Source organism: Haematobia irritans, chromosome 3 (genome assembly GCF_050003625.1).
Source record: "Haematobia irritans isolate KBUSLIRL chromosome 3, ASM5000362v1, whole genome shotgun sequence".
NCBI lineage: Eukaryota > Metazoa > Arthropoda > Insecta > Diptera > Muscidae > Haematobia > Haematobia irritans.
In genome coordinates, this window is record NC_134399.1 from 10,704,842 (window position 1) to 10,728,345 (window position 23,504).

At 27.0% G+C, this 23,504-nt stretch overlaps 1 protein-coding gene across 2 annotated transcripts in view; it reads left to right on the plus strand.

The window, feature by feature from the left end:
• Positions 1 to 23,504, plus strand: part of LOC142228611 (sodium/potassium/calcium exchanger 4-like) — a 42,682-nt gene that overhangs the window by 6,617 nt on the left and 12,561 nt on the right. For both annotated transcript variants that reach the window (XM_075299094.1, XM_075299095.1), the window contains exons 2-3: positions 20,788 to 20,961; positions 21,027 to 21,214. In XM_075299094.1, the coding sequence (XP_075155209.1) occupies positions 20,788 to 20,961; positions 21,027 to 21,214 (362 nt within the window). The remainder of the gene's footprint in view (positions 1 to 20,787; positions 20,962 to 21,026; positions 21,215 to 23,504) is intronic.

Here is a 23,504-nt window from a genome sequence, read left to right on the forward strand (position 1 = left end):
TTTTTCGCTAATTTTTCTATAGAATTAAAATGTTTGCAAATTTTTCTATAGAAATAAAATTTTGACAAAATTTTCTATAGAAATAAAATTTTGAGAAAATTTTCTATAGAAATAAAATTTTGACAAAATTTTTTATCGAAAAAAAATGTTGACAAAATTTTCTATAAAAATAAAATGTTGACAAAATTTTCTATCAAAAAAAAATGTTGACAAAATTTTCTATAGAAATAAAATGTTAACAAAATTTTCTATCGAAGAAAAATGTCGACAAAAATTTTCTATAGAAATAAAATTTTAACAAAATTTTGTATCAAAAAAAAAAGTTTACAAAATTTTCTATAGAAATAAAATTTTGACAAAATTTTCTATAGAAATAAAATTTTATATAGAAAAAAAATTTTAACAAAATATACTATATAGAAATAAAATTTTGACAAAATTTTCTATCGAAAAAAAATGTTATAAAATTTTCTATAGAAATAAAATTTTGACAAAATTTTCTAAAGAAATAAAATTTTGGCAAAATATTCTATAGAAATCAAATTTTGGCGAAATTTTCTATAGAATTAAATTTTCGCTAATTTTTCTATAGAATTAAAATTTTTGCAAATTTTTCTATAGAAATAAAATTTTGACAAAATAAAAATTTGGCAAAATTTTCTATCGAAGAAAAATGTTGCCACAATTTTCTATAGAAATAAAATTTTAACAAAATTTTGTATCGAAAAAAAATGTTACAAACTTTTCTGTAGAAATAAAATTTTGTCAAAATTTTCTATAGAAATAAAATTTTGACAAAATTTTCTGTAGAAATAAAATTTTGAAGAAATTTTCTACAAAAAAAAATGTTGCCACAATTTTCTATAAAAATAAAATTTTAACAAATTTTTTTATCGAAAAAAATATTGACAAATTTTTGTATAGAAATAAAATCGTGTCAAAATTTTCTATAGAAATAAAATTTTGAGAAAATTTTCTATAGAAATAAAATTTTGACAAAATTTTCTATAGAAATAAAATTTTGACAAAATTTTCTATAGAAATAAAATTTTGACAAAATTTTCTATAGAAATAAAATTTTTTATAGAAATAAAATTTTGACAAAATTTTCTATAGAAATAAAATTTTCTATAGAAATAAAATTTTGGAAAAATTTTCTATAGAAATAAAATGTGACAAAATTTTGTACAGAAATAAAATTTTGACAAAATTTTCTATAGAAATAAAATTTTGACAAAATTCTCTATAGAATTTAATTTTCGCTAATTTTTCTATAGAATTTAAATTTTCGCTAATTTTTCTATAGAATTAAAATTTTGACAAAATTTTCTATAGAAATAAAATTTTGACAAAATTTTCTATAGAAATAAAATTTTAACAAAATATACTATATAGAAATAAAATTTTGACAAAATTTTCTATAGAAATAAATGTTTAACAACATTTTCTATCGAAGAAAAATGTTGCCACAATTTGCTATAGAAATAAAATTTTAACAAAATTTTGTATCGAAAAAAATGTTACAAACTTTTCTATAGAAATAAAATTTTGTCAAAATTTTCTACAGAAATAAAATTTTGACAAAATTTTCTATAGAAATAAAATTTTGACAAAATTTTCTATAGAAATAAAATGTGACAAATTTTTGTACAGAAAAAAAATGTTGACAAAATTCTCTAGAGAAATAAAATTTTGACAAAATTTTCTATAGAATTAAATTTTCGCTAATTTTTCTATAGAATTAAAATTTTCGCAAATTTTTCTATATAAATAAAATTTTGACAAAATTTTCTATAGAAATAAAATTTTAACAAAATATATTATATAGAAATAAAATTTTGACAAAATTTTCTATAGAAATAAAATTTTAACAAAATATACTATATAGAAATAAAATTTTGACAAAATTTTCTATCGAAATAAAATTTTATACCACGAAACCATTTTACACCCTTCTCTGAATATAATGTGATCAGTTATGTTTATTGTTGTTTTTTTCTCTCTGCAAAAAAGTATATACGTGTGGTGAGAAACAATGATACACCATATTAATGTACATAAACATTTTCCACCGTTTAATATACACCTATACATACACATACCCATACACGTTACGAAATGCTTAGAGAGAGTTTCTTAACGATGCAGACATTTCCACTCATGCCTAAGAGGAATCAATTTTGATGGATTAACTACATTGAAATTCACCTACAAAAGTGACAAATAAATGTAAATGTATATATTTTTTCTATTTGAAAAAAGTTTTTATACAAATCTACTACCTAGTACATATGACTATCAAAAGCTTCTTAAGTGGAGGAGGGAGGGAGGCGTATTCGCACAAGATATAATAAATAATAATACAACAGGGGATTGAAGAGCAATCACATCGTAATGGGATAGATGGATTAAGAACATCACACCCAAAGCAATTTAGTAAAAAATAAAATTAGACAACAATTGCCAGCATACAGAGTAGATTTTAGAATAAAATGATCCAAGTAAGTGAAAATAATAATAATAATAGGGACGGAAAGAAAATCTTCCAACGAACGAGAGAGAGAAAAATAATGGGGAAACATTTATAATTTTGGGACGGAAAGAAAATCTTCCAACGAACGAGAGAGAGAAAAAGAAATGGGGAAAAATTTATAATTTTGATTTATTTTATTAAAGATCAAAAAAAAAAAACAAAGGCTTAGTAAAAACTATCAATAATTAACTATGTCTCTATTTAAAATTATATAAAAATAGAATGAATTAAAAATAGCATGAATTGCATATTTACTCACACGTTCAAATAACTAAATAAAAATCATTTAATATGTCGCCGAAAATAATGTCTAATGTGCCCCTAATGCGGTGTTCCATTGTCGTTTAGTGTTATCATCATTTCTGATCTTATGATGCACGCTATGATATTTCCGCTATTTTGTTTTTGTTTTTTGCCAACTGTTAATCAAGACATTTTAATTATTTAATAATTGTTTTAAGATTGAATTGTACAATTATCACATGCTTGTCATGTACTGATTTGTTGGTGGTTGGCGTTAATTATTGAATTTTCGATGTCATACAGATATCGTCAACATGTACAATTAATTGTACAATTAATCCATTGAAAATTCAATTAATGGAATATCATTCGAAGATTATACGAATGATTTGCTTGTGTTTCTAACCACAGGCGATATCTTGCCTCTATACACTAAAGACAATATATTTGTCGTTGACAGTATAAAGATAACATCTTGGGGATAATCTTCGAATTTGTATAAATAATTAAGGGAATTTGCAATGAGTCGATATTGTACAAAGCAACAACATGTACACTGAAAAATATATTTACGTTATATTAAAGATTATTAATTTTAGGATTCGAAATTTACAAAATATTAAGAAAAAAATTCTTTAAAATAATGAATTGTAATAAAAAATTGAAGAATTGAAATAAAATTTATTAATCTTTGCTTCAAACATTTTTTTCATTAAATTTGGGATAAAAATTTTATAAATTTGCATACCTCCGTTAATGTCACATGCCTCTGAACTAAGGAAAATTTTCCTTAAAGTAAAGGATAACATTTTGAATTTAAAGAAATCGTCCTTAAATTAACTGAAATGTTGAATCTTTAGATTTAATATAAAAGCGCTTCAAATAAAATTTTATAAATTTGTCTTTTAAATAAAGAAAATTTTCCTTAAAGTAAAGGATCACATTTTCGATCTAAAAAAATCGTCCTTAAATTTACTGAAATGTTGAATCTTTAGATTTAAATAACATTTTATAAATTTGCATCCCTCCGTTAAAGTCACATGTCTTTGAACTAAAGAAAATTTTCCCTAAAGTAAAGGATCATATTTTCGATTTAAAAAAAATCGTCCTTAAATTAACTGAAATGTTGAATCTTTAGATTTAAGATAAAAACGCTTCAAATTAGATTTTTTTTGAGGATTTTGTGTCTTTCGTTTATTTATTTATTTATTTTTTTTTTTTGGAATTAAGAAACCATTTTTGACTTTGAAGTATCTGTTATAATTTTGATTTTTAAACTGGCATTTGTTTGTACGTGAAGAGCTGCTACATTAATATATCATAAAAAGAAAATGACAAATTCATAAATGAGATCTGTATGCTAATTTTAATTTTATTGATCCTAGATTTCAAGTCAGATAGGTTGCTACAAAAAACGTATTTATTTTAAAGAAGCCGCACCTTTAACTCGGAATTAATTAGTTTGACAAAATTTTCTATAGAAATAAAATTTGGACAAAATTTTCTATAGAAATAAAATTATGACCAAATTGTGTATAGAAATAAAATTTTGACAAAATTTTCTATAGAAATAAAATTTTGACCAAATTTTCTATAGAAATAAAATTTTCTATAGAAAACGTATCTAACTCAGTTTGACAAAATTTTCTATAGAAATAAAATTTTGACAAATTTTTTATAGAAATAAAATTTTGACAAAATTTTCTATAGAAATAAAATTTTGACAAAATTTTCTATAGAAATAAAATTTTGACAAAATTTTCTATAGAAATAAAATTTTGACAAAATTTTCTATAGAAATAAAATTTTGATAAAATTTTGACAAAATTTTCTATAGAAATAAAATTTTGACAAAATTTTCTATAGAAATAAAATTTTGACAAAATTTTCTATAGAAATAAAATTTTGACAAAATTTTCTATAGAAATAAAATTTTGACAAAATTTTCTATAGAAATAAAATTTTGATAAAATTTTGACAAAATTTTCTATAGAAATAAAATTTTGACAAAATTTTCTATAGAAATAAAATTTTGACAAAATTTTCTATAGAAATAAAATCTTGACAAAATTTTCTATAGAAATAAAATTTTGACAAAATTTTCTATAGAAATAAAATTTTGACAAAATTTTCTATAGAAATAAAATTTTGACAAAATTTTCTACAGAAATAAAATTTTGACAAAATTTTCTATAGAAATAAAATTTTGACAAAATTTTCTATAGAAATAAAATTTTGACAAAATTTTCTATAGAAATAAAATTTTGACAAAATTTTCTATAGAAATAACATTTTGACAAAATTTTCTATAGAAATGAAATTTTGACAAAATTTTCTATGGAAATAAAATTTTGACAAAATTTTCTATAGAAATAAAATTTTGACAACATTTTCTATGGGAATAAAATTTTGACAACATTTTCTATAGAAATAAAATTTTGACAAAATTTTCTATAGAAATAAAAGACTATTGCAATATGGACCAATTTTTGTGTGATTGGCGATCGGCTATATATAACTATAGACCGATATGGACCAATTTTTTCATGGTTTTTGAAACCATATACTAACACCACGTACCAAATTTCAACCGGATCGGATTAAATTTGTCCCTCACAGAAAAAAATATCACCAAAATATTTCCAATTAAAAAGTTAATTGAAGTTGAAAATTTTTTCAATTAATAAATTAATTGATACAATTAACTTTTTAATCATGATAGAAACATTAAGTTAATTAAGTCAATGATTGAAAATTTTTAAATTTTTAATTTAAAAATTAATTGATACAATTAACTTTTTAATCAAATTCGGAAGACTAATTCTGTTAACCCTTTCACTACCGAAATATACCTAATGTTAAAACTTTAATTTTTCTTCTGTTTTTACTTGTACTACCAGTATGTAGAACAAAAATTGCCATTTTGAAAACCTACTTCAAGAGCTATATGAGCTTGTTTTGAAAATTTGATTCTTGAATTGTGACCAAGTGGCCTTACGAAAATAAGCGCTATTTGGCCTATAATGTCCTTCAAAGTGTGAGCAAAAATACAAAAAAGAACCCGAAAAAGTGTCAGCTATAGTTTTCGTATGAATGTCCATTTACTAGAAACATACAGTAGAAAAATTGTCTCAAATTTTCGTATTTTTCGTTTATTTCTAAAGAAGTTTACAAAAATGTATTTTGGACCTCACCAATATTGAAAATATTTATAGGTTATTTAGATTAAAGCCTTTAAAATAACATCGAGAAATAAATCAAAACTAAGTGGAAAAATAGAATTTGGTGTCTTTTTCGAATATCATTCAAAGCGGACATCGGTAGTGAAAGGGTTAAAAAAAGTGCTGATTTTTTTTTAAATTTTTAATTAAAAATGTATTTCAAACAATCATTTGTTAATTCAAATAAAAACTCTAAGCCAATTCAGAAAGTAATTAAAAATAGTTACCTTTTTTAATTAATAAATTAATTGAGTTTTGCAATCAACATCAATTAAATTTTTAATTGAATCAATTAAAAAATTAATTGAAATTTGCTGAAAAAATCAATTAATTTTTTAATCAAGAATTTCTTCTATGTCCAATTAAAACTGTGATTGATACTATCATTTTCGTGATTGAAGACATTTCAATTAAAAAATTAATTGGATCTATTAATTTGGTGATTGAATCAGAAAAAATTGTTTTTGTGTGCTCCAAGAGGCTCCGGAGTTCAAATCTAGGGATCGGTTTATAAGGGAGCTATATATAATTATGGACCGATATAGACCAATTTTTGCATGGTTGTTAGAACCATATACGAACACCACGTACCAAATTTCAACCGGATCGGATGAAATTTGTTCCTCCAACAGGCTCCGGAGGTGAAATCTGGGGATCGGTTTATATAGGAGCTATATATAATTATGGACCGATATGGATCAATTTTTGCGTGGTTGTTAGAGACCATATACTAACACCACGTACCAAATTTCAACCGGATCGGATGAATTTTGCTCCTCCAATTGGCTCCGCAAACCAGACGGACGGACGGCCATGCTTAGATCGACTCAGAATTTCACCACGACCCAAAATATATATGTACTTCATGGGGTCTTAGAGCATTGTTTCGATGTGTTCCAAACGGAATGACAAAGTTAATATCCATCCTATGGTGGAGGGTATAAAAAACATTGGCGTAAATTTTGCGGGAAAGACAATACCTTGAAGAACCTAAGGACGATTTCGATTCGCAGAAAATATGTTGCCTTGGTGTTACACTACTTTTCCCCTAATTGTATTTTCGCCGAAATGAGAGTATCATTCCAAACTTATAATTAATTAATAATATTGCGAGGGATACAGGACTCAAAAGCTATGTTGTGATTATGTCCTTTATATTTTGCATTCAATTTGAAGAATGTTACACCTTTTATTGCAATCGAAATCGCCATAAATGTTACACCTTTTATTGCAATCGAAATCGCCATAAATCTATGCTAATGTCAAGTCGAAAAGTTACGTACCATATGGCGTATGATTATTATGATATATTTCGAATATAGCTCATACGACCAGTAGATCAGTTTTGAGACAAACAAAGTGTATACTAGAGGTCTGCACAATTCCAGTTGTAAATGCAGAGTACACGTGTACTCGCTACATGAGTACATCTATTTGAAAGAGTCGCAAAACTATTGGTACACATTTTGATGAACACCAAAAGCCACGAGTAACTTCTTGTTGCTACTCTGATGTCTTCACTACCAACAAACACATATTCCTCTTTCTCTCTTATTGAAGTGTACTCAGAGTGATCACGTCGAGTATGTTGCGAGAACAAAACTTCATAGAGTACTCCATGTACCAAGTGCAGTTTCAGAAATACAAAAAAACCGTTAATCTCCATAATATATGTTTTGGTTTATTATAAAGAACGGCAAACGCTAAGATAAGTGTGTGACATACATAAATATATGAAATATGTGACATACATACATATCTATGATTAATAATAATGGAAAGTTTTGCTTCGCACATAACTGAGAAATACTTGTGGTACCACGTGAAGTAAAGAGAATCCATGTTGTACTTTTTCTCAAGTACTTACATTTGTATTGTTCCTTTTTTTCGGAACACATATTGTTTCGGATAAGTACTTGGTGGTATTTGACAAGCAAGTATTCTCTTCACTTCACTACTTGCGCTCTGAGAGAAAGACAGTGTATGTACTATATTCGACAGCGAATTGCATACATGTAGTGAAAAGTTATTCGATGCAGACCTCTAGTGTATACAGCTAACATATATGATTTTATTTTTATACCCTAAACCACTCAGTGGAACAACCGACCAAAAAAAAAGCGTAGCCAAAAATGTAATATTCTTTTTGGATCCGAAAGTGGTGCAAAATTGCCGCAGAAGCGATGAATTTAAGATGGGTTTGTCATAGGACGGATGTCCACAATTCCAATAGCCGTTGCACTGAATTTGAATCACTTCATAAAATGTGATCCGAATTCCGATTTACTTGAAATTTTGAAATATTGCTGAATACACCATTCCCAAAATCCGTGTTAAAAATCCCCAAAATCCCCAATGTGGGGACATATGTTAAAAATACTTTAATTTTTTGTAATTTGCATATTTCTCAGCTGTTTACTAATAGGATGTTGAAACGTTTTTTCAGTTAGTTATGAACCTATTTTGAAAAAGAGATCGCCTTAACTATTGGAGCTTTGCCAAATGAGAATTTTTGAAAACAAATTTTTTTCTTTTTGAAAATTGCCGATTTTGTGGGGAGAAGAACTCCCCATATACTACTTGACCAAAATGCCGCTAAAAGCTTAAAACGTATTCTTAGTTGGTGTTCCATAAGAAACAAGTAAAAAAATTGGGAGAAACCATAAAATAAAAAGGAAGTGATACCACAGGTTGTGAACTTCTGTCTTATGAATAATTGCTGCCCTATTCTGTGTTATGCCCATTCACAAGAGCCCTAATTCTTATAGCCGAGTCTGAACGGTGTTTTCCAAAAAAAAAAAAACACAAGTAAGGAAAGTCTAAAGTCGGGCGGGGCCGACTATATTATACCCTGCACCACTTTTTAGATCCAAATTTTCGATACCATATCACATCCGTCAAATGTGTTGGGGGCTATATATAAAGGTTTGTCCCAAATACATACATTTAAATATCACTCGATCTGGACAGAATTTGATAGACTTCTACAAAATCTATAGACTCAAATTTTAAGTCGGCTAATGCACTAGGGTGGAACACAATGTTAGTAACAAAATGTGGGAAACATTTAAATCTGAAGCAATTTTAAGGAAACTTCGCAAAAGTTTATTTATGATTTATCGCTCGATATATATGTATTAGAAGTTTAGGAAAATTAGTGTAATTTTTACAACTTTTCGACTAAACAGTGGCGATTTTACAAGGAAAATGTTGGTATTTTGACCATTTTTATCGAAATCAGAAAAAACATATATATGGGAGCTATATCTAAATCTGAACCGATTTCAACCAAATTTGGCACGCATAGCTACAATGCTTAATCTACTCCCTGTGCAAAATTTCAACCAAATTGGGCCAAAACTCTGGCTATTAGAACCATATAAGTCCATAAGATATATATGGGAGCTATATCTAAATCTGAACCGATTTCAATCAAATTTTGTACACTTAACTGCACTACTAATTGTACTCCTAGTGGAAAATTTCAAACAAATTGGGCCAAAACTCTGGCTTCAAGGACCATATTAGTCCATATCGGGCGAAAGATATATATGAGAGCTATATCTAAATCTGATTCGATTTCAACCAAATTTGGCACGCATAGCTACAATGCTAAATCTACTCCCTGTGCAAAATTTCAACCAAATTGGGCCAAAACTCTGGCTTTTAGGACCATATTAGTCCATATCGGGCGAAAGATATATATGGGAGTTATATCTAAATCTGAAGCGATTTCAATCAAATTTTGCACACTTGACTATACTACTAATTGTACTCCTAGTGCAAAATTTCAACCAAATTGGGCCAAAACTTTGGCTTCTAGGGCCATATAAGTCCATATCCATAAAGATATATATGGGAGCTATATCTAAATCTGAACCGATTTCAATCAAATTTTGACTATACGACTAAGTGTTATGTTTGTACAAAATTTCAAGCAAATCGGTATAAAATTCTGGCTGCTGGGTCCATATTAGTGCATATCGGGCGAAAGATATATATGGGAGCTATATCTAAATCTGATCCGATTTCTTCCAAAATCAATAGGGTTCTATTCAGACCCAAATTAGGAACATGTGCCAAATTTGAAGGCGATTGGACTTAAATTGTGACCTAGACTTTGATCACAAAAATTTGTTCACAGACAGACGGACGGACAGACGGACATGGTTATATCGACTCAGGGACCCGTCGATCTCGTCTCCTTCTGGGTGTTGCAAGCATATGCACTAACTTATAATACCCTGTTCCACAGTGTGGCGTATAGGGTATAAAAAAAATTGTAAAAATTCGGTATTTTTTTGAACTTCTAATTTGTGGACTTTACGAGTTTTAATCTAAAGCACATAGGTGCACATTTTTTTTCTTCTTAAATTCGTAGAATTTTGTAGGGAGTGCAGTTGGAGAAATTACGGATCCACTCAAAAACAGAACTTCTAGGTTCAAAATACTGACACCACTTTGTCAAAATTTTGAAAAAAAAACATAAATAAATTGTGAGGCCCATATCTGGCGAAGATATTCGCACCCGCAGTAGGGGTTTATAAGATCGTCATCGAAATTGATCCATAATTGCGAATTTGACATCTAAAACAATATTTCATACCGCCCCAGGTGACCTACTTTCAAAGCCTATAGGTCAGCCCGTGGACCCACTAGGGACCCACAAAATTGCAAACTTTGAGCAAAATGCAGAAAATTTTGTTGATATCTTTATCCGTTCCAAAGTTACAGAATTATTTCCAAAAAAAAAGCGATTGGGAACCACAGTGCGACGGTGGTTGTCCATATTTGAAATAAAATTCAAAATTATAATTTTCAACTATTTTTCTCCAATTTTTGACTAATTTGAGTAAAATGAAGTCAAATCGAACTAACCGAACTTTCATGTTCGGTATGTCCAATTTGAATTTAAATGCAAACTTTATGAGGATTTTGTTATACATAAAACTTATAAATGCTGCAAGTGATGAAATCAAAAGTCGTTTTATTAATAAAAAGTACAAAATTCCCTTTTTTAAATTTTCTACATTTTAAAAAGCCACAAAAGTCGATTTCCGTTTTTAAGAGCAAAAATTAAAAAAGTTGAAAATTTTATAAATGTGCAAAAGTGGACTCTTTCACAAAGTTAATGGTTCTAAATTTTATAAAAAGCCAAAAAGTAGATTTCCGTTTTTAAGAGCAAAAATTAAAAAAAAAATTAAAATTTTCTAAATTTGCAAAATAGAATTTTTTTTCAAAAAGTTAATGGTTATAAATTAACAAAAAAAAATAAAAATCAAAAAGTGGAAAATTTTAAATTTAAAAATCGACTTTTTGAAAAATCAAAATTCGTTTTATTAATAAAAAGTAAAAAATTTCCACAATATTTAAATGTCGAAAAGTCGACGGTTCTAAACTTTAAAAAGCCAAAAAGTCGATTTCCGTTTTTAAGAGCAAATATTAAAAAAGTTGAAAATTTTCTAAATTTGCAAAAGTGGACTTTTTCAAAAAGTTTATGGTTCTAAATTTTAAAAAGCCAAAAAAGTCGATTTCTGTTTTTAAGAGCAAAAATTAAAAAAAAATGAAAATTTTCTAAATTTGCAAAAATAATTTTTCAAAAAGTTAATTTAACAAAAAAAATAAAAAAGTGGAAATTTTTAAATTTAAAAATCGACTTTTTGGAAGAACCTAAAATTGCAAGTGTATATAACACTTTAATGATCAAAGGGAATGTCAAATATATTTTCATAGAATTAGTACCTAAACCAGATTTATTCTGTGACACTTTTCTGTTCTTCAATAATACACATTAAAAGGTTTTCATTCCTATTCAAAATAAAATCAATACCTGACATTGTTTCTTAGAAGAAGAAAAAATAGCCCCTAAATCACTATGTATATGCCTATACCCCTCTGGATTCAATTACGTTTGCGTGTGGCCATACTTTTTGGCGGTAAAACAAAAATAAGTTGGACAAACAGTTTATCGAAGCACTCGGCAAATTAAAACAAATGCCGCCATCTAACAAAACCTTGCTAATGGATAAAGACGATGACTGACGAAAAACAAAACAATAGCGTACAATAACAAATGTAAATTATCTATTATAAAGCGGTGGCGGCGCTACTTTTAAACAATTAAAAAAAATTTGCAAAAATTTTTAATTGATTTAGAGAATAAAGCAACAGAAAAATATAAACAAAATACACACAGCTATTTTCAAAAGCAGATGCAAAACCAAAATAGTAACATTTGCTAATAATAATTGTTTTTTTTTTTTGCCTTTAAGAAAACAACAACAACAAATTTTAAACAAAAGAAAAACAAAACGGAAGTTATAAACTAAGTATTCAATGCGGCCATAAACAATGACAATGATAACGATCTTAAATTTTCCAAAAGATACATATCCCTCAATTATTAGGAATAATTAAAATTTGCTGGTGATAGATAAATTCCAGATAAGATCAAAAAACATTGTATTGTTAGCAATGTTTTTACGCTGTCACTGGTATTCCCATGTATAAAAATGGGGTGTATGTGAAACACCCTGTATCCATTGTTATTGCGGGAACTTATAAGCAAATCTATGTGTAATTGTTTAGCTTTTAAAGTAAAATGCTTTCTCTCTCAATTAAATGAATCTTAAATTGCTTAATTAACTCAGGAAAATATATGTATATAAAAATACAACGACAACACAATAATAACAACAACCACACATATATCTATCTAAACGAAGAGTCAGTCAGTGACAGAGAGACCGAGAGAGAGAGCAAGAGGGAGAACGTTAGACTTAAATCAGAAATCTTCATTTTGACTCGAACACAACAATAACAACAAACCTGCATACGATTTGAAATGGCCTTTGAGATGTGAATAGAAATATTTTCATTTGGCTGAGTATTGTGTGTGTGTGTAGCATATGCTGTTGTAGGTGTCGTCACAATGTCTCTTGACACTTCTCATTGCATATCCATTGAGAAAGATGTGATTTTAATTTAAGTTTATGATGAGAATGTTTGGGGCAAATTGAGTTAAAAATTATGACAATTGATTTTAGAAAATATTTCTAAGGCGAAATGAGTATTGCAACCTTGAATTGATTGACATCCCTATGATCCATTAATTTTTAATTAATGCTAATATCCATTGTGTGTAGATAAAGGCTATAAAGTATAATTGCAAGAAAAAATTTTTTTTAGAGTAACAGGGCGATTAGCATCCCAATAACAGTAATTGCATTTTATATTTTTTTTTTTTTTTGGGTACGTTATTAATTTTATTTTATAGTTCAAAATCAAACATATTGGATATAACATCAAAACATGCCCGCCATGCATACTGAAGGTAGTGGGTCCAATCGCAAAGAGTTTCGCAACGGTGATTTACCCCTCTCAGAAGTGCTTGTGTATACAGATTTCTAAATGTATACAGATTTCTAAGTGGTTTCATATGAAACGCCGTTCCGACTCGGCTATAAGATGGAGGACTCTTGTGAATGGGCCTAACACAGAATAGGTCAGCACTCATTCATAAGACAGAAGTTCACCACCTGTCGTATCATGGTATGGCTTTCAAACGGCGGACAAAGTCTTCACACGCTTCACAAAAGTAGCTCTGTAGTATTTTGACTAACAATGTCTTGAGATGGTCAACACTTTTAGTACTTTACTCTCAACCTTACTCTTCCCCAAGGGGCAAAAGTCAAACGGATTGAGATACTTCTTTTTAATCCAATTATCTATGAACTTGATCAATCCACTGATTTCCAGCAGGGATGGAAAATTTAGTACTATAGTATTTTTTTTTTTTCAATAATCAGTACCGTAGTACCCCCGCGATTGATTTAGTACCTTTTGTTTAGACATTTTTGAGTCGATATCACATTTATGGTACAATAGTTTTGACAAAATATTTTAATATTTTGAGAAAGTCTTTAACAAATTTATTTGCTAATAGTCTTATACAAATTTGGCAAAACAGATAAGTTCATGCGGAAAAAATCTCGATTTTGTAAAAGCCATATTCATATAAAACAGCATGTGTTTCTATATTACGCTTCCACACGAACACTTTCTAGATGAGAAGTTATCGATCGCGTACTAAAATAATGCGAACCATTACATTCACGCAAAAATTTATTTCTTCAAAAAGTTTTGTCAAAATTTTATTTCTTCAAAAAGTTTTATCAAAATTTTATTTCTATAGAAAATGTTGTCAAAATTTTTTCTTTTGGAAATTTTTGTCAAAATTTTATTTCTATAAAAAAAAATCTGTCAAAATTTTATTTCTATAGAAAAAATTTGTCAAATTTTTATTTCTATAGAAAATTTTGTCAAAATGTTATTAATATAGAAAATGTTGTCCAAATTTTATTTCTATAGAAAATGTTGTCAAAATTTTATTTCTATAGAAAATTTTGCCAAAAATTTATTTCTATAGAAAATTTTATCAAAATTTTATTTCTATAGGAAATTTTGTCAAAATTTTATTTCTATAAAGAAAATTTTGTCAAAGTTTTATTGCTATAGAAAATTTTGTCAAAATTTTATTTCCATAGCAAATTTTGTCAAAATTTTATTTCTATAGAAAATTTAGTCAAAATTTTATTTCTATAGTAAATTTTGTCAAAATTTTATTTCTATAGAAAATTTTGTCAAAATTTTATTTCTATAGAAAATTTTGTCAAAATTTTATTTCTATAGAAAATTTTGTCAAAAATTTATTTCTATAGAAAATTTTGTCAAAATTTTATTCCTATAGAAAATTTTATCAAAATTTTATTTCTATATAGAAAATGTTGTCAAAATTTTATTTCTATAAAGAAAATTTTGTCAAAATTTTATTTCTATAAAGAAAATTTTCCCAAAATTTTATTTCTATAAAGAAAATTTTCCCAAAATTTTATTTCTATAGAAAATTTTGTCAAAATTGTATTTCTATAAAGAACATTTTGTCAAAATTTTATTTCTATAGAAAATTTTGTCAAAATGTTATTTCTATAGAAAATTTTGTCAAAATTTTATTCCTATAGAAAATTTTGTCAAAATTTTATTTCTATACTAGCGTAACCCGGCCCGCTTCGCTGCGCCTTCCGAAGCGTATTTGGAGGAACATTTTGCATTAACTTAGTCAACTATATCCTTCGTGCTGAAAACAAATTCGAAAAGATTTCAATTCTTTTAAACAAATCGGACTACTTGATTTTTCGTTTATAGGTACAAATACGGCGGGAGAGGGTGTACCCTTTCCTCCAAATTTGTTTAATAATGTTCTGTATTCAAGTAGTTGGACAATCTTCTATATTTCTTGTGAATTTTAAGTGGGGTTTGTCAAGGAAAGGTATCCTTCTCCTCAACATAAGCACTATATTATAATAACATACAAAGAATTACTGTTTCCCATCCAATAAATCGGAAAAAGCAAAAGTAGTAAAAAATTTTACCACATTAACATTTGCTAAAATGTTGGAAAATGATGCACCCTCTACGTTGGCTGCCAATTTCATGTAAATTTAAGTTCTTTACTAAAAAGAGGTCTGGCAGAAGCCTGCACAAAAATCATAAAATTATGTACCGAGTTCCCATTTACGGACAACCCTCTACTTTCAACTCAAGAAAAAAAAAACGGACAAAAGGGAACCCTCTCTTTACTAAAAAGAAGACTAAAAAGAAGTCTGGCAGAAGCCTGTGCAAAAATCATAAAATTTTGTACCGAGTTCCCATTTACGGACAACCCTCTACTTTCAATTTAAGAAAAAAAAACGGACAAAAGGGAACCCTCTCCCCACCTTCGCTCCACTCCGACCTGATATCGGACTATCACGTACCCTATATTAATTTCGCAACTACTCAATGGTCCCTATAAATTCTATCGAAGTAAATCGATAAAGTTTATTTCAATTTTCCCCTTCCCCAACCAGATATCGAAAAATCATATACTAATTTAAAAATTATGTATAAATTTAATCACCTCCTGCCACGTCCCTGTAAATTTCAAGTAGATCGGAGATGTTTAAATTGTGCTCTATTGTTTTAAAGGGACGTCACTTTCCCCGATACAATATCGACACCCCTAACCTTCCCTGAAAATTCTTGAAACTTTCCTTCAAGTGTGGGGCAAGGAAGGTTGCCTCTTCGTTCATAACCTTCCCCCACTGCTTTTGTAAATTTCAAGAAAACTTAAATTTTTTTTGTAGTTTTAGAGGAGGACCTCCTCCCCGACCAAGTGTCGAAAAGCGTATCTTTTGTAAACGTCCCAGAAAATGTCAAGCAAATTATAAGCCTAAAGGGGCGGCCTCTCTTCCGTCCAAATATCACAAAATCAGGTATCAACTATTACGGTTGATGGAGGTTACGATCTCTCCCTAGTCCTCTGTAAATTTCAAGTAACTCGGTAAAGTTTAATTGTTTCTCTGTATGTACTTAAGAGAAGCGGATGTCTCCCTATGCCCTTTTATTTTTATTAAAAAATCAGAAACCTGATATTAATTTCGTAACCCATGTTTTCTGTAAAATTCCAGTCGGGGGAGTTTAGTTTTGTTTGAACTTTCAAAAAAAAAAAAAACAATATTGGGTAAAGGGGTGGTCCCCTCCCCGACCAAATATCGAAAAACAATGTAGCGGATTTTTGTCTACATGCCAACCCCAACATTCAATGAAAATTTCAAGCAAATCGCATAATTTTGTTCCAAGTTTCAAAAAGTAGGGCAAGGGGAAGGTCCACCTCCCCATCCACATATGAAATCATCGGGTACCCCATATTAATTCCATAACCTCACCACATGTTCTCTGTAAATCTCAGATATTTTAGAGAATTTTAGTTTTTTCACTGTACTTAAAAAAAAAAGTCGAACAAAGGGGAGGCCCCCCTCCACCACCAAATATCGAAATAAAAAGTAGCGGATCTTTGTCTAGATGCCAACCCCAATCTTCAATGAAAATTTCAAGCAAATCGGTCAACTTTGGTCCAATTTTCAAAAAGTCCGACAAAGGGGAGGTCCCCCTCCGCGACCAGGTGTCAAAAAATGAGGTACCCTATTTTTACCACATGAACGCCCCCTACGATCTCTGAAAGTTTCAAGTAAATCGGTTCAGCCGTTTCGGAGCCAACTCGGTACATACAAACAAACAAACAAACAAACAAATAAACAAACATAGATTGAATTTTATATATATAGATAGAAAATGTTGTCAAAATTTTATTTCTATAAAGAAAATTTTGTCAAAATTTTATTTCTATAAAAAAATTTTCTCAAAATTTTATTTCTATAGAAAATTTTGTCATAATTGTATTTCTATAAAGAACATTTTGTCAAAATTTTATTTCTATAGAAAATTTTGTCAAAATGTTATTTCTATAGACAATTTTGTCAAAATTTTATTTCTATAGAAAATTTTGTCAAAGTTGTATTGCTATAGAAAATTTTGTCAAAATTTTATTTCTATAGAAAATTTTGTCAAAATTTTATTTCCTTAGAAAATTTCGTCAAAATTTTATTTCTATAGAAAATATTGTCAAAAATGTATTCCTATAGAAAATTTTGTCAAAATTTTATTTCTATATAAAATTTTTTCAAGTTTTTCTTCCTATATTTTTTGATAATTTTGTATCTATATATATTTTTTAGTTTTTTTTCTGTACAAAATGTCTTCAAAATTCCATTTCTGTAGAAATGTTGTCAAAATTTCATTTCTTTACGAAATTTTTTGTCAAAATTTCAGTTCTATAGAGAATTTTGTCAAAATTTTATTCCTATAGAAAATTTGTCAAACAATTATTGTCGCAAAATTTTATTTCTATATAATTTTTTTTTTTCTAAACAAAATTTTTTGATAATATTATAAATAATTTTTTTTATTTCTGTACAAAATGTTGGTAAAATTCTATTTCCATAGAAATTTTGAAAAAAATACCGATTTGACGAAAATGGACCGACCACCGGGCCAAATTTAAAAATTAATAATTTTGTTGACCAATTATGGCCCGATCGGACCAAAATGGCAACCCTGCCACTGATATCCAGTAGTTCTATGTTTTGACAACACTGTTGTACACCCATGCGTATGGGACATTTCTATCCTCTTAATAATAATAATACGCAACACTGTACGATTTTTGAACCTTGAGTAAAGTATACCCTTATGTAGGAACAACTACGACGTGTTGTGCGAATACTTTAATAGTTTTTAGGAAATAATGATCGTTGATTATATTTTCCTTGAGTTTTGAAAGAGAAATGTACCACTCAAATATACTACTGTAGATGTCAGCCTTGAATTTGCTCTCTCAATAAAAATATAGCAATATTTTATATTGTCTTTTGTTATATTGTTGCCAAAGACAATCTAGCAGAAGACGACAAGGTGTAAAGGGCTATGAGAAAAAATTGTTTATGTGTCAATGTTTTTCCAAGACAGCTCTGCCCAGGAATTAATTAAAACAGCAATATTCCAAAACAAAAAAAAAAAAAAAACTTCTTTATGCATATTTTAGTTTTTTATCATCGTTTTGGTATTGTTTTGTGGTTTTTAATTAAGAAATTTATCAAAATCACAAATGTTATTGATATTTTCCGAAGAAAATGGAAGTACCACTGTTGCCAGTATTTTTCTGGCTCTTGTCCCCAAATTATGATGTTTTCGTCCCCACAACTCCCCAATTTAAACTTAAATTCCTCACAAAAATCCCCAATAGATTTTTGACAAGTTTTTTGAAAAAAAAATATAATAATAAATCCAACGGCTCTGCTGTAGAAAATCAGTAATAATTTAAAAAGGAAAATTTTGTCAAATCCAGCAAGCTGCAATAAGATCAAGATTTCGAACCACAACACCACCACAGACTGGTGATTGTCTTCCAAATGCTAGAGATATAAAAAAGGGAGTTTGGTCACCTCGTATTTATGAAAGTAATAAAATATTCAAAAAGTAGGTGTGGTTGGGTGGTAGACACGTTGCCAAAGTTGATAGAATTCTACCAGAAATGGTAGATTTTTTATTGTTTGGTAGATTAGTAGAATTTTTGATGTTTTGGTAGATTTTGGTATGGAGGTACTTCATACATTTTCTATAGAAATTTTCCATATTGAAATAAAATGTTGAGAAAACTTTCTACAGAAATAAAATTTTGAGAAAATTTTCTATAGAAATAAAATTTTGACAAAATTTTCTGTAGGTATAAAATTTTGACAAAATTTTCTATAGAAATAAAATTTTGAGAAAATTTTCTATAGAAATAAAATTTTGACAAAATCTCCTATAGAAATAAAATTTTGTCAAAATTTCCTATAAAAATAAAATTTTGACAAAATTTTCTATAGAAATAAAACTTTGACAAAATTTTTATAGAAATAAAGTTTTGACAAAATTTTTTCATAGAAATAAAATTTTCTATAGAAATACAATTTTGACAAAATTTTTTACAGAAATTTTTTATAGAAATAAAGTTTTGACAAAATTTTTTCATAGAAATAAAATTTTCTATAGAAATACAATTTTGACAAAATTTTTTACAGAAATAAAATTTTGACAAAATTTTCTATATAGAAATAAAATTTTGACAAAATTTTCTATATAGAAATACAATTTTGAGAAAATTTTCTATAGAAATAACATTTTGACAAAATTTTCTATAGAAATAAAATTTTGATATTTTTTTTTATAGAAATAAAGTTTTGACAAAATTTTTCATAGAAATAAAATTTTCTATAGAAATACAATTTTGACAAAATTTTCTATAGAAATAAAATTTTGATAATTTTTTTTTTATAGAAATAAAGTTTTGACAAAATTTTTCATAGAAATAAAATTTTCTATAAAAATACAATTTTGACAAAATTTTCTATAGAAATAAAATTTTGACAAAATTATTTACAGAAATAAAATTTTGAGAAAATTTTCTATATATGTAGAAATACAATTTTGAGAAAATTTTCTATAGAAATAACATTTTGACAAAATTTTCTATAGAAATAAAATTTTGATAATTTTTTTTTTATAGAAATAAAGTTTTGACAAAATTTTTCATAGAAATAAAATTTTCTATAGAAATACAATTTTGACAAAATTTTCTATATAGAAAAAAAATTTTGAGAAAATTTTCTATATAGAAAAAAAATTTTGACAAAATTTTCTATAGAAATAAAATTTTGACAAAATTATTTACAGAAATAACATTTTGAGAAATTTTTGTATATAGAAATAGAATTTTGACAAAATTTTCTATAGAAATAAATTTTTGACAAAATTTTTTACAGAAAGAGAATTTTGACAAAATTTTCTATAGAAATAGAATTTTGACAAAATTTTTGATAGAAATAAAATTTTGACAAATTTTTTAAAATGATTTCTCTAAAAAATACCCACAAAAATCCCCAAGTTTTGGAAATTCCCCACCAAACACCCAAGACCCCAACTCAGAACTTTCGTCATCATTCACGAAAAAATATCGCCAATTTTGGCCGAAATTCCCAATACTGGCAACAATGGGCTGTACATTTGAGAGACACATCGATGTAAACTTCATGATATGATGTTGAGAGAAGCCTCTGGTGCTTCTTCTTGATTGTTTTTATAGTTGCTCCTGTTTTGCCAGTGTTACCGCAACGTCCTTTTTGCGGTATGCTCGCATTTGGTAAATATTTGACTAAAATGAGGCAAACCCAATTTTGCCAATGGCCTAACGAAGTACGTGAAAAAGTTTCCATTGATATTTAATTTATTAAACTCTTTAAGTGCGCTAACAATTTGGTCCACCTTACATTTATAATTTATCACATTTTTCAATTGTTCCTTTATTTGCAGACATAAATTGCACACAGCCTGCTATAGATGATTTCCCCCGGGATTTATTCACAGAGGCCCAAAGACAATCGGGTGCTGTTGTACTTCATGTTATAGCCAGTTTATATTTATTTGTAGCCTTAGCTGTAGTATGTGATGAATATTTTGTGCCCGCCGTGGAAAAGATATGTGCCGGTAGGCTTTCCTCTAAATTTGCCCATATGATCACATATTAATTACATTTTTATCTCTTTCTATAGCGTTAAATATGTCCAATGATGTAGCGGGTGCCACATTTATGGCTGCCGCCACATCGGCCCCAGAACTGTTTGTAAATGTGATAGGTACATTCATTACCGAGGGTGATATCGGTGTAGGTACCATAGTTGGTTCAGCCGTTTTTAATATTTTAGCGGTGGCGGCATGTTGTGGCATAGGAGCTGGAATGGTATGTTTATATGAAATAAAAAAAAAAAAACAATCAATATGGTCTGGTATTTAATTTCTAAATATTTCTAGAACTTAATACGAAAATGTAACCTTGGACCAACATTTTTCCAAAATTGGCCTAAAATTCGTGCCAGCGGACCATTTTCCCAAATTTTCTAAAAAAAGTTTAACTTTCAAATATTGTCAAAATTTTATTTCTATAGAAAATTTTGTCAAAATTTTATGCCTATAGCAACTTTTAACAAAATTTTATTTCTACAAAAAAATTTGACAAAATTTTATTTCTTATTGTTGTTTTTGATCTCAGCTTAAAGCCATGCATTGACTAAACTACAAGTGTAGCTTAATCAACAGATGAAAAGTATGCTTGTCAAATTTATTTGGACAAAGCCCTATAGACTGCAAGATGGTTGGATGTACAGCTGTTTCGGAATTACCACATTCCTCATCAGCATCCTCTACTTGCAGCAAAACTATCAACCAATTATCAGAATAAATTCGGGTAATTCACTCAACCCAAAGTGAACTGCACTTGAACCTTCCGAAAAAATTTTATTTCTGTAGAAAATTTTGTCAAAATTATTTCTACAGCAAAGTTTGTCAAAATTTTATTTTTACAGAAAATTTTGTGAAAATTAATTCTATAGCAAATTTTGTTAAAATTTTATTTCTGTAGAAATTTTGACAAAATTTTATTTCTCTAGAAAATTTTAACAAAATATTATTTTTCTAGAAAATGTTGACAACATTTTAGTTCTGTAGAAAATTTTGACAAAATTTTATTTCTGTAGAAAATTTTGACAAAATTTTATTTCTATAGAAAATTTTGATAAAATTTTATTTCTGACGAAAATTTTGTCAAAATTTTATTTCTGTAGAAATTTTTGTTAAAATTTTATTTCTATAGAAAATTTTGACAAAAATTTATTTCTCTAGCAAATTTTGACAAAATTTTATTTCTGTAGAAAACTTTGTCCAAATTTTGACAAAACTTTATTTCTATAGAAAATTTTGTCAAAATTTTATTTCTGTTCTACAAAAATAAATTTTTAAAATTTTATTTCTATAGAAAATGTCGACAAAATTTTATTTTTCTAGAAAATTTTGACAAAATTTTATTTTACATAGAAAAAAATTTATTTCTATAGAAATTTTTTTTTAAATTAAAATTTTGACAAAATTTTATTTCTATAGAAATTTTTGTTACAATGTTATTGCTATAGAAAATTTTGACAAAATTTTAGTTCTGTAAAAAATTTTGACAAAATTTTATTTCTGTAGAAATTTTTGTTAAAATTTTATTTCTATAGAAAATTTTGACATAATTTTATTTCTATAGAAAATTTTATCCTAATTTTATATCTATAGAAAATTTTGACAAAATTTTATTTTACATAGAAAAAAATTTATTTCTATAGAAATTTTTGTTAAATTAAAATTTTGACAAAATGTTATTTCTATAGAAATTTTTGTTAAAATTTTATTGCTATAGAAAATTTTGACAAAATTTTATTTCTGTAGAAAATTCGGTCAAAATTTTATTTCTGTAAAAATTTTTGTTAAAATTTTATTTCTATAGAAAATTTTGACATAATTTCATTTCTAAAGAAAATTTTGTCAAAATTTTAGTTCTCTAGAAAATGTTGACAAAATGTTATTTCTCTAGAAAATTTTGACAAAATTTTATTTCTGTAGAAAATTTTGACAAAATTTTATTTCTATAGAAAATTTTGACAAAATTTCACATCTATGGAAGATTTTGTCAAAATTTTATTTTCATAGAATTTTTGTCAAAATTTTATTGCTATAGAAAATTTTTATAAAATTTTATTTCTATATAAAATTTTCTCAAAATTTTATTTCTGTAGAAATTTTTGTTAAATTTTTTTTTCTATAGAAAATGTTGACAAAATTTTATTTCTCTAGAAAATTTTTGACAAAATTTTATTTTACATAGAAAAAAATTTATTTCTATAGAAATTTTTGTTAAATTAAAATTTTGACATAATTTTATTTCTATAGAAAATTTTGTCAAAATTTTATTTCTGTTCTACAAAAATAAATTTTTAAAATTTTATTTCTATAGAAAATGTTGACAAAATTTTATTTCTCTGGAAAATTTTGACAAAATTTTATTTTACATAGAAAAAAATTTATTTCTATAGAAATTTTTGTTAAATTAAAATTTTATTGCTATAGAAAATTTTGACAAAATTTTATCTGTAGAAAATTTTGTCAAAATTTTGTTTCTGTAGAAATTTTTGACATAATTTTATTTCTATAGAAAA